The sequence below is a fragment of the Cheilinus undulatus genome, linkage group 2 (genome assembly GCF_018320785.1).
Source record: "Cheilinus undulatus linkage group 2, ASM1832078v1, whole genome shotgun sequence".
Lineage (NCBI taxonomy): Eukaryota > Metazoa > Chordata > Actinopteri > Labriformes > Labridae > Cheilinus > Cheilinus undulatus.
In genome coordinates, this window is record NC_054866.1 from 40,362,426 (window position 1) to 40,375,552 (window position 13,127).

General features: G+C 37.8%; 1 protein-coding gene across 16 annotated transcripts in view; it reads right to left on the reverse strand.

The window, feature by feature from the left end:
- The window catches only part of robo2 (roundabout, axon guidance receptor, homolog 2 (Drosophila)), a 438,879-nt gene extending 426,929 nt beyond the window's left edge, over positions 1–11,950 (reverse strand). For 12 of the 16 annotated variants that reach the window (XM_041802995.1, XM_041802980.1, XM_041802927.1 and 9 more), the window contains exons 1-4: positions 11,636–11,950; positions 8,858–9,013; positions 7,383–7,413; positions 6,205–6,336 (exon numbers count right to left, since the gene is read on the reverse strand). In XM_041802995.1, the coding sequence (XP_041658929.1) occupies positions 6,205–6,322 (118 nt within the window). In that variant the 5' untranslated portion in view covers positions 6,323–6,336; positions 7,383–7,413; positions 8,858–9,013; positions 11,636–11,950. Of the gene's footprint in view, positions 1–6,204; positions 6,337–7,382; positions 7,414–8,857; positions 9,014–10,685; positions 10,743–11,201 lie in introns of those variants that run through there. The other 4 variants (XM_041802884.1, XM_041802894.1, XM_041802876.1 and 1 more) reach the window with 4 other exon arrangements.
- Positions 11,951–13,127: the final 1,177 nt, after the last annotated feature.

The window sequence follows — 13,127 nt, forward strand, 5'->3', positions numbered from 1 at the left end:
TGCAAACCAAAATCAATGGACTATGTGCCACATTTGGCAGAATCTATTCATCACAGTCATTATAAAATTCATAGTTTCCCTCATCACTTACATTCATTCAGCTCCTAGTACATTATACTGTGTATTGTATCATAATATTGAAGATTTTCGACTGATACTGGTATGCATTGTCATGGTGCATAACACTGAAAAATCTAAAAATGTGACACACCATCATATTTTCAGAAATATGTATTTGCATGAGGCAGCATTAAGTTATACAGGGAGTTTGATATTCAGGTTCTGTTACTCATGCTTGTTGCTTTTTGTATTTTGTCATTTACAATCTGCCCGAGAAAGTGGTGCCTGTGGGTTGTGTCAAAAGAGCAAGGACTCAGTTAATACACGTGTTGAACAAGTATGCAGTACTGTTTCCTCTGTGCCAAAAAAACTTCCTCTTTCAATTTCTACCGTGCTCTCTCAAGGTTTTGAATGTTGGCTCAGGTGTCAGGATCAACTCGACGCCTGCAGTGACAAAACGGCATGATAGTCGTCGTCGTCGTATCCTGGCTCAGTCTGAGCCCTCCAGTGTGTTTGCCAGATATCAGCACATCTTTGCTTTACTTAAAGCAGACAGTGAGCTGTCAGGAATGTGTCACGAAAGCCATCCCCACTCTCTCAGAGCATTATAGTTAGAGCACGCCAAATGCTATTTACTACACTTCAACTGAGAACATGGATTAAAAATTACAACTGTTTACATAACATGCAGTAGAGAGAAGGAGCATAGCAGTTCATTGCTTCATCAAAATAGTATTAGGACTGAAGACATGGGCTTCACATAAATTGACACCATTTACTGTTAAACTTGCTGTTAGTGTAACACCAGAATAAAGTTTTACAAATCAAATGGTACTTACAGAGAGAGTCAGAAAATATGACTATTGCAAGTGTAATGGGCCTCTTAATGTTCCTACTCACAGGTTTGGGCACTTTTCAATGTGTAAATGTAAAATACTACACCTAATAGAATCAGCTTAGCTGTCAAACTACTTCCCAGTGCTGGACTCAAATACATTAGCGTCTTCATTGCCAGGCTGCTGCGTTACTCACAGATTCAATATCCATTTATTCTTGGTAATAAAAAAATCAATCTGCAAGGTGGTTGGCAGGCATCCACAGCTGCTGATAAAGCAGAGTTGTCTTTTGGCACAAGCAGCTGAAGTACCTCCAGTGCTGTACCGGGGATGTCCAGTCCATCTAGGATATAACTCACATATAATTCAAGTTGAATGTTTGCACAGAGATTTTGGCTTGGCAGATTACAGCAAACAGCTGTATTCAGTTTTATGACTGTTATTACTGTGCTGACAAAATATTCCCACACATTTTAGACTGTCATAGGCCAAACAGACAGACACAGACAGTGTGTCAAGAATGGTGTTTTGTTTATAAAGCAGCTACTTCTGGCCAAGCAAGCTGATTGGATAGAGGCATTATATGACAATATAGGACAACAACATCACTGGGACTTTCACAACACATACAATATCACTTCACCTCAGGAGTTCTACAGCTCCTGTACCAGCTACACAAAGTATACAGCAGGTTAAGTATATTAACACAAAATGAGACACACGAATAAGCAAGTCAAGCGCTCTCCAATGATTTATTATTAACATGCACTGAATTTCAATCAAAGTTTACTCATCAGTTTAACGTTTTCATTTACACTGGCCCTTAATGAAGTGTCAGCTTGGTAGAACTTCACAATTTGACTAGTTGAGTTATCAACTTATCAACATCAAGATGATGACAGTTTTGTGAAGTTTCTATTTGAAGTCTCCAAACCTGCAATCTCCACACAACCGTCTCTGCAGTGTTGCGGGTTTGCTCTGACTGAAGGTGAGCAACTTCGCACACCGGAAGCGTGTCTATAGAGCTATGCAACCCAGCGCAGCGCAGCCTTGATCAGCTTGAGAAAAGAGGCCAGAGATTACAGGGGAACTGCAGATTATTTTGCCTCTTTGGGGTTGATTTGCCGTTCATTTTAACATTATTCCACGACTTGATTGCTAATGCCGTGGTTGAGTACATTATGGAGTTAAGAGATTAATGGTTGCTACAAAGAATTTGTGGTTTCATGTAAAATTCTGGGGCTTTTTACCTAAAAAGTTCACTTTTGTTGTCTCTCTGTTACTCACTGTCCTCCTGATGGCCTTTTGCTCAAGCTTTAGGATGACATGTAGTGTTGATATAGAGTGATGATTCATGATCTGGAGTCCATGCATTGTGTTGTATTTTAAAGTTGACTGGACACTTCGCACATTTTTCCGACCGTTTGGATCGATCCGCTCTATGTAGACTGACGCAGTTTGGCAGCGGCCACCACTGAAAATAGACCTGCAGTGTATCTCCAAGGAGCCACAGGGTGGACATCGGAACTGCTCCAACTGATTAGAGAGGGAGTGATTTGCTCCACAGCACGATTCATGTGGATCGTGCCACAGTCGTATGTGGAAATTGCAGGCAAGTCTTACAGTCACATGATATCTTCTGTATATAAATAAGTATTTATCTCTACCAGTGATTTGACTTGTCAAAATTCTGATCTGACATAGCAGTGAGAAAAGCTTACTCTCCTTCCTGTGTCTGCGGGCAGAAAGTTCACCTTGACAAGAATATCATATCCTCAGCAGAAAGCATAGAAGCAAGGGAAACTATTAAAAAGGCTTTTAATCAATTTCCAGATGTCTGCCACAAAAATGGCATCATAGTTGACTACACAGTGGTAAAGTCATACCCTCTAGGTGAAAGGGTACCTCATTATTCTACATTATGTCCTAAAGCTTCTATAAGAGTGCCTCTTACAGAATTAACATCAGTCCAAATCATGTACTAATCTTTACTCTCCGCACAAAACATGAACCTAAGATCCAAATTTTGTTGATCTAGATTTTAAGTTCTCCCTATATTCATATGTTTAGCTACACTGAGTCAGGGGGTAACTTTTAGCTAAGGACTTTAATTCTAATCCCTTTTTTTAAATGCCAGATTACCTTTTTCTATTTTGTTAGGTTAAGTGTATTATTTTTTTTAGGTCTGGCACTTGTCCTCTCTCGTCCTCTCTCACAATTCACTCTGGCATATGCCACAGAGAAGGCCCATTAATCAGGGCTCATTTTATAAGGTCTGCATACACTACTCACAATTCTCATGCATTAACCTTGTTACTGCCCCTTAACACCCCTGAAATTTGGCACCACTGTGCTGCATGCGTGTGTAGGTGTGGGTTTGTGTGCAGGTGTGTATTTTGAGACCTTGTCACTTGTTAGTGTGGAAAACCCTGCCATGCTATAAATAAAAGCAGTCAGAGGGAGGGATAGAAGCCAGTGGAGTGCTCTGACAGCAGAGGGCATAGTGGCCTTGTCTCCCTTGGATATGAGGATTAAGTTCAGTCAACAAAATGATAGCTTACTCTGTGTGATGTGATATGTCATACATTTGCACATTTTACATCTTGATTTTACCTTACGTTAAGTTTGTTAATAAAAATAATTGATGAATTAATTCCCTCTCTCTAAACTGTTGATAATATTCAAATACAAGGATACTTTTGATAATTTTATGTGATATTGCCTTGAATATACAGTATAACTAAGATGCCCTGTCATTTGTGTAAAGATATATCATCATAACTTTCATACCTTTAGTGTTTATAGCCTTTTTGGCACCAGTAGTAACAGGAGGAGAGTTTTTTAAAAACTAAGTCTCTGAGTTGGTGTCACTGTTGTATCATTACCATAATTTAACATTTCCAACACAGTTCAATGTGTGCTTAATGTGCATATAAGCACTTTATCCTTGGTCTTACTGTCAAACCAAAAGTTTGCCATAATGTTTTGCTCATGGCTTTTATCGCACGTCAGTTCCACTTGTGATCCACAGATGTAGCAGTGAGTGACAGTGAGTGTCTACCAGCTGGCCAATGATAATAAGAATACACACTTTGCATAACTCTGACACACACCTTTTACAGGCAGCTGATTCACAGACTTTCTATTCCAAACTGTTAGCACTTGTCATTCATAAAAAAAATAACAAGTACTTCCTGCTTCAAAACAAATACTTCACAATTAAAAGCTTTCCATCAGGCTAATTTCTCAAAAAAAGTGCTAATATTTATCCCAAATTAAATGCTAGCTGTGAAAGGTGTCATACTACCCCTGCCAATTAACTCTCATGCCCTGCTCTGGTGACTTATTGGACAGAGATCTTTAAAATGCTGTCAGATGCACTCAGTATCAATCCCAACCTAATGCAGCAGCAGCAGTCATATCTGGTATTACAGATTTAAAAAAAAAACATTCCATTCAATGGAAAAACACAAAAAACACTAATTTTACAACACTTGCACACAGAAGATTATCATTATACTGGAAATAATTAAACCCACTCAAAGCATCCATGTGGCTTAGAAAAGATATAATACTCGCCTTTTACCCTCACTTGCACTGATATGTCGTGTTTTTTTTTTAAACAAGGGTTCTGCTTAAGGTCGGCATAGCAGGCTATGTGAGTAATCAGCTGATCATCATCAGTACCTGACGTCACTCAGACTGAGGCTGTGAAGTGAAGGTTTTCTCATTCACTAAGGCTGGCCACACGCTACGTGATTTTAAGCCCAATTTGAGGCCAGATTTGCCTCCCCTGATGATCGTGGGGATGTATCCGTAGTGGAGCCACATCGCAAACCGTTATTTGTCTGAATACTCTTTGAGTGTCAACATGATTATTTTGTTGCTCCGAATCGTGTTGTAGCCTCCAAGACCCCGAATCATAAACATCAAGCATGTCTGATATTTATGATTCTAGGTCATATTGTCTCTGATGGAGTACCCACAACAACCAATGAGAGCAAGCAGATGGGGCAGCGTCAGCCAAATCATACATATTTTCACCACTCACAACCAAAAACAAAACTGTACTTTCATTCAGCCAGGATTTCATTCTGTCTTTCCCTTGTTTTATAATTTTTGCTGCACCTGTAACACATGCCAGAGCAGCCTGTTGTGGAGGGACAGCAAGAGGGTATCCACAGACATCTGTGTTTGTCACGTGATCACCCAAGGTCGTGGGCAGGTCACAGGTGTGTGGTCTCCAGTGATCTGACAGTCTAGCTGAGATATCTAGCTTGTGCGTTCAGAGGATTAAAGATGAAAAAACCATTCACAATTGTCCTATGTCTGTGATCTCTCACGTTTTTAAAATCGTTTCAGATTTAAAAATTGTGTAGTGGGTGGCCAGTCTAAATTGTGCCTCCTTTCTCCTCCTGTCTCTTCCTCGCATCTCTCTTTCAGTGCCTCTCTGGGTGAAGCTAAGACTCAAGGAAATGACATGAATGGAGGAAGAAAAGACACCAAAATGTGAAAAGAGAAGGCCCTAATGTTAAGGCTTAACTAATATATACTCTGCCTAATTTTTTGCTTTGTAGTAGATTTTAAAAAATATGCAACAGCTGTAAATTTCTATTCACAGTATTCTTGATGTTCATTATTTCAATAACACTGGAGCGACAAAGAACACCACAGTCTTCAAGTATTTATGATATCTTGTGATGTTAACACTCTTTAGTCACTCATCAGTAAATCAGCCTGTCTTTGGGTTGTTTCAGGTAAGGAACCCATGCCTAAAGAGCACACATGACCCCAAAATCCAGGTTAAATGATCAGTATGGACCCAAACCTGCTTGAAGAGCTAGCCTTTGGCACAATACATGTGCACTTGTGCATGGTACATGGAAGGTGTGAACATAACCATGCCTGAGTACAGTGTACTTTTGAGCAAACAGAGCACCAAGGCATTCTAAACATCTCCTGTCTTTTCAAAAAATGCTGTATCTGTATCTATGTCATCCTCTGAGCTGTTGAAGTAAGACATTTTCAGTAATGTGAAAGAAGACTAGTGAGGGGAGGGAGCAATCGTGCTCTGGGACAGAATGAAACAATCATGCCTACAGTGAAAATGCCATTAATCTGTGTGTTTCTCTGTCAAACTAAAAGCAGCCTTACAAAAAATCTGACAAATATCGATTTTTATTACATTTCTATCTATAGATTCACGATGATTTATTCAAAACAAAATGAATAGCTCATCTTTGCAGATTCTCTCTTTTGAAACCACATTGGAGAAAAAGACTGCATTAGGAAGAAAAATAATTCCTACCTTGACCTTGGACATTGAGTAGGTGACTGCTGAGAATAAGAAGGAGCTGGACAGTGGGAGAAGTTACACCAGCTCGAAGCGCTCCATATTGTACACTGCTTTGGCTCCTTGAGGTCATGGTACCATATGATACTGGGGAAAACAAGAACTATAGTAAGACTTGAGACAATGAATTATTAATAACATTTTTCTTTGGTTTTAACATTTGTTTTAGCTGGAGAAGCAGTCCATTCAAAAGAAATAAATATGAGACTACTAAACTCATGAGGGCTTGTAGCGCCACACTATGTAATAATGCCGCATTATGTAATTACCCTAACCATAGGACTTAGTGTGGGATCCAAGGTATGCCCTACCCAACTACCTTGCCCTAACTCTAACCACTTAGTGACTTATGCCTAAACCTAACCCCCCTTCAGGGCTCTAGACTTAACACCTAACCTTAACCCTAGGACTTAAGGTGGGCTCCAGGGTATACCCTACTACCTTGCCCTAACCCTAACCGCTTAGTGGCTTACAAAATACGCCGTTATTACATAATGAATTGAAAATGTATTACATTATTACATAATGCGGCGTTATTACAAAATGTGGCGCTACAGGGCTAGCAGCAAAGATAAATCATCCGGCTGGTTTAATTAACTAAATGTTCAGCACTAAATATCAGTGTTCAACATTTGCACCAGGCACCACAAAAAGAATTAAACAATTAATCATATTTTAATGATACAACTGTTAACATGCTTCATAATACACTATAGCCTGAGTATTCAATTTCTTATCTATTCTTGCATAGTCTAGCAAATAAACATTGACACAAGTAAACTCTAACTTAATAGCAGATTGTTATGAATAACCTCAGGGGCAGTTGATTCTTGATACACTATAAGGGTCTAATAAGATCACCTGGCTTTTGGCATCTTTGGCCAGGCAAAGTGGAATCGGTAGTTTGATCAATTTTAAATTGAAATTGAAATTTAAGAACATTTGGCATTCATTGATTTCCTTTCTGCAGAGCTAAATAATCAATTAAACTTTGCACATGCAGTGTCAGATGGCACTCCTTGGTATGGTTGGGGGGGTACTTTGTTATTGTTCCTTTGTTCACTTTTACTCTGATGGAAGGAGTAAAAGTAAACAAAAGAGTTTTGCATTCTGAAAAGGAATAAGTAACCCACCTTATGTTTACTGTAGACTGTGATCGTAGACCTTGTTCAAAGAAAAAAAGTAAAATGTTTATGTGTATACTATGTGTGATACTGTCTCTCATAACAAAAATATCTTAATGAGAAAAGTACAGAGGAAGTACAAAGTAAAGGTTACGGTTTAGGCAAAATGTTTTAATCTAAATACCTACCACATTTGTATCAGCACACACAGACTTAATCTCCATGGACGTAGTGATACATCAGCAACTTCTCAGAAATATATCCTACCTTTAGACAAATTTCAATCTTTACTGTCCCCAAAGGTGTCCTCACAAAGAAACTGCTTACGTCAAATGTAGGTAAAGCTCTGACTGACACTATAATAACTGATTCTATCTCATCCTCATCTCCAATATAAATTCTAACGGCTGAAAATGCAATGCAGTATAAACTAGAAAAGCACTTGGTGAGCGCAGACCTCCGCCATTAGCCCTATCTCCCAATGGTGAAGAATCCTGGATCTGTCTCCATGTGCTCCCCACCACGGCATTCGCCGATTACTCCCTCCCTGGTGGGGTGGAAACACGGTGAGGCAAAGCATCATGGTGGAAGCATTGCCTGCTGGTGCCAACAGATGCACTGACAGTCTCACCCATGGTCTCACCGGACGACTGGAAGTCATGGCAGAGTGTGAATATTCCTCTATTCCTCCCAGCATCATGAGTATTCTTGCTACAATTCACTACCTCCGATTGGCGGAGGTAACAAAATAGTGTAATAGCTTTAAAATTAAACATCTAAGAGGTATGGAGAATGAAACAGAAAATCACTGCTTTTTATTACGTCAACACTGCACTTGATTACACAATCGAGTTGCACCTTGTCTACACATGATGCAATTCAAGATTTTCAGCTGTCCATCACAAAAATCAACTCTTCTTTTAATTAGCTCATGTACTCATGTAAAATTATCAAAAATATTTAGCACATTTGTCTTTATGTTCTTGACATCTAGTGCACATAATTCTTTAATAAAAACAAATGGTCAGGGTTGCCCCAGACACTCTCCCCTCTGCAGAGAAACTGTATTATTTATGAGTTATATGCGCACAGCAGAATATTAACTAAAGTTGAAAAGCCATTCAGCCATTTATAAAACAAAGCAAGGGGTCAGAGGGGACAATTAATATTACTAAGCATAATTTTTCATTCATGTTATATTTCCAGATTAAAATCAAACAGATTACACAGATTTATTCAGTAGAGCTAAACAGTTTGACAGCAAGCATTTCTGAGAATTTTAACTTTGTTTCACAATAAATTGTTCATATCATAAAGTCTCAAAGCTTGACAGCCTTAAATTTAATGTCAAACTTTAATCTTGCATTAAAGTGCTTTCAATTTTCTTATAAAAAGACAGCGAAGTCATGAAGTCACACTTCATCTAAGGTTAAAGTGGATCACTTTTATCACCCTAACAATCACACAAACTCTGAAGTTATTACCTGTACTGTATCTGCACCTCCGTGTTGTCTTCTTGTTTTGTATCCTGAGATCAAGTCCTGCTCCAACGACTGCTTCAGTGACTTTATTCCGTTTGCCTCCGCTGTACCTTCACAACTGGCACAGCTCTCTTCCCTTTCTCCAGCCAAATGGTCCATCTGCAATGACAGAGGGAGGGAAAACCGGAGGAAAAGAAAAAAAAAATAAAAATGAGAGGAAAACCGATGGATGAGAATGAGAATAAAAAGAAAAGGGGAGACGGATTGCTTCGATAATGCACATTGTCAGGAGCTGCATTCTTGGAAAGCTGATGTGCACTGAGTAAAAATCGCAGAGTTAAAAAAATTTGATTTCACATTTCCCAAGTGCAGCAGTTTCCTTTTTCTATTTATTTGTCTGCATTTTGGCTTTAGAGCTTTCAATAAAAACCATGGCTGCTGTGCATTTAAATCACAATATATCTTAGATATTACTGAAGCACCAGAGAGCATACCACGCTAATACAAAAAGTAATTAGAATTATTTCAAATTCCCCAAAAAACAATCTGGAAAAAAGAAGGGAGAGAGACTAATTCTATTGTGGATGAGAGTTGAATGGATGTTAGATAGAAATGCTTTAAATAAAACACCACAAAACTGAAAATGCTATCTAGAGCTTGACAGTTATTGCTCTAAATATTGGCTAAGTAAAAAAAAATAATTGTTTTTACAAATGAATTGGCTCAAGCAAAGTACTTGTGCATAGATTATCCAAAAAATTTTTAATTTTATTCAGATGATTATATTTTTTGCTGTATGGCCTATTTCTAAAGTCTCATGATTTTTAACAAATGCATTTGCATAATACACACAGATTTGGCCTGCTGAGGTGTTGTAGGTTGCCTTAACCTTATTCACTGTAGCAACATGCTTATAATGTGCAAATGCAGCATAAACTGACTGACCATTTTGTCACTACCTACTGCCTACTACTAAAAATTGTACAATGTGGTTCTATATCAGTGAGGTGTTGCCATCATTTCTGCAACTCTATGAAAAAAATGTCATCCCCCTTATCAAGGGTAAGGTCGCCACAGCCAGGAGCTCAGCTACATACCCCCTAAGAATTCCACAACTTCCACAAAAAAACAAGCTGATGCAGCAACTTGAAACAGGATCTACAGCTGAAGGACACACCCTGCTGTCCAAAAGGTATATTAGTCATATGACATTGTCAACTGTGAGTAAACTTAACCTTGTCTTAAAATAGAAAGCACCAATCCCATGTTACAACTCCAGCATTTAATATAGTCTGAAGTACAGGTAATGAAGATGCATCAGGTGAAAAAATTATAACAATATTAAGAATTAACAAATAAATAAAACAAATTTCTCATGGAATCCTCAATGCTCTCTCTTAGTTGCTGTGGTAAATAGTCCAGTTATTAACTTTCAGCTATTTCATAAGACAGGTGCGTAGCAGAAAAAGGTGTCGATCAAAAACTTCCAGGTAAACCCCTGCATACCGTTTACTGAGCAAAAAAGAAAAAACAAATACTTGCAACTATTCAAGTGTTGGACCTGCATCAGGAGAATAGTTTGTTAAAAAAGCGTTTGGCATCTAAAAGAGGAATCAGGAAACAAAAAACAAATGACAAACAGCAGCTGCCTGAATGATGAAATACAATAAAAGGCTACTGAAATCCAAAGAGACATTTCTAAACAAATGATGTTATGATGATCATAATCTTGAGGACTAAAGATCCTACAAAAGATTGGAAATGATCCATGTATAAAATGATAGTATATTCACACTCAAGGTCTCTATAAGGGTAGCTGTACTCATTTTACACTCATCTTGAAGGCTCCGGCTCTGTGTCAGTGGCATGGATCTGGCCTGTTGTTTGGCTGTGATTGGACAGGACAGTCAGTAACATACAGAGATAAAATAATTTCATAGCACAAGCCAAAAACAGCTGTTGCATTTCACTTTGTTATAAAGGTCTGCCTTTTCCTTAACAACCTGGCCGAGGATTCATATTCTCACATTGTTACTGCCAAAAAGGAAAGTTCATATTTTACTGTACAACCCCTCAACAACCTAGTATTCAATATTTTAATAAACTTTAAATGAATTACTTTTTACATTCTCTCGAGAAAATTCAAACGCCAGGAAATTTACTTTGACCTAAGCAAAATTTGACTGTACTTTCACTTGAGTATGAAAGTCTGGTAGTCTGCCCAGCTCTGTATATTTAAATATGTGAGCAGAAAACAGCAGCAGCGTCAGTCAAACATCAGACACACCTGCACATGCAGTCCTTTAATTAGTGTCATTAATTACACCTATGCTCCCAATTATCTCACCTGTCATTCAAGCTATGCATCTCAATGTCAAGCCATGAAGTTACAGCTTCAGTGCGACGCGCTTAATAAAAGATTGTGAGTTTCCACACATTGAAGAGTTCGCTTAAGTGTAAGCTGTTCAACAGTTCGTATTTTTGCTTTAGTCCACTGGTGACCAAGTAGGTTTTTCTTTACTATTAGTGTAGGAATACGTCTTAGTGAGGTGTTAGAGAAATTTAGGCAGCATTTCATACATGAAGTACAGGGCTAAAGTAAGCTATCTATACTGTATTATTTCGGTTGGAAAAATATCAACTTTAGCTAGCTTTACCTCTATTAACGGCTGTAACTTCAGTGAATTAGCTAGCTAGGCTGTTAACTAGCACTTTAGGAAATCAAATTTGATGCTAACACTGGCTAAAATTCCGCTAACTATGTTTGTTTTGCAGTTTCACCTGCTTTTAGACGCTTTCTTCCTGTTGGCGTAGACATGTATCCGACTTTTCACTATTTTTTACGGATAGGAAGTCGAAGTGGACAGAAGACTGACCGCTGGCTCACGTATCAGACGCACGAATAAAAAACACTGACGTCATCAGTTACGCTCGCTCATCATTTGGACTAAGCTGCCACAACCGGACAAAACGAGTGTCCCTTTGTGTTTCCTCTTGCTGATCATCTGTTAAATTAAAGTTCAGCACACTTTTATTCTCAAAATAATTTCAAAGAGCAAGTTTATTAAACTGTTAATGCAATGGAATTTTAAACAGAATTTAACAAGGAGAAACTCAATATCAGCCTACATCACGCTGACGAAATAAGCTATTTATCTTTCTTTTAAAATGCTGCATATTTCCCGTATTAACGCTTAACAGTTAAAATTATCTTAACATATTTTCTAATTTTTGTGTATCTGCACAGCAGTCCTAATTTTCTGCTATATTTATTTTGCTTAAACCTATTATAGTATTATTTCATTATGTTCATTCCATACAGATTGCTTTATAACTTCCAAAAATAGAAATTTTAAGGATATCACATCAATGTTTCCAATGGTGGCTAGAATAACGATGAGCAGATCAAAGAAAATATTCAGGAGAAAACATGGTCAGGGCTAATCCAAGCTAAACACATAGAGCAAAAATTCCTTTCTATACAAAAATACCTAAGAAAAGCCTGTTTTTATTGTGTCCACAATTTGCCCACATCAGCCAGAAAGTTTTTCATTTTGGCTTCTTCAAATTTGTGAGAATCTGCAAGAAGCTGTCTTCCTTCTGCTGAACATCAGTGATGTAAAAAAATAAAAGAGCTGTTTAATACTAAATATTAAAGATGTCAAATGTTGAGAAGATGTCATATCATGAGATGTGCTTGTAATTTCTTACTTGTTTTTTAAAGGTGAATAAAAATGTAGAATTTTCTTTGGCATATTGATTTTCTGTGCATGATGTGAAACAAAATGCTAAGTGAAAAATATACATGAGTGACTGCTCAATTGTATTAAATGTGTTAAAACACAAATACAAAAACGTGGAAACCTCCTAAGCAAACTTGTGTATTCCTACCCATGTTTGTTTCAACTGCTGAGAAATGAAGTCTCTTCTTTGTCCTTGTGCAAGTTTCCTTTGGTTTATGTATTCTAAAGATGAGTTCACCATAGTGCTGCTGACCATGAACATCTCAGATCCACCAAGAGGTAAACCTGTTAAGACTGAATGTCACAAACACATCTTTAATCCTTAAATAAGATACTAAGTTGTTTGTATTTGAAGGAAATAAATTATGAGGAGACCATATTGATCCAGAGCTTGCTCATTTGTACAGTAGATTTGAGGCTGCCTCAAGGTTAAAGTCCCCGACTTACCATAAATTCTCTATCTGGATTGACTTGGTTATCATTTTTGATATCAGTAACAATAATTTGAGATAATTTTAAAATGTTTATTA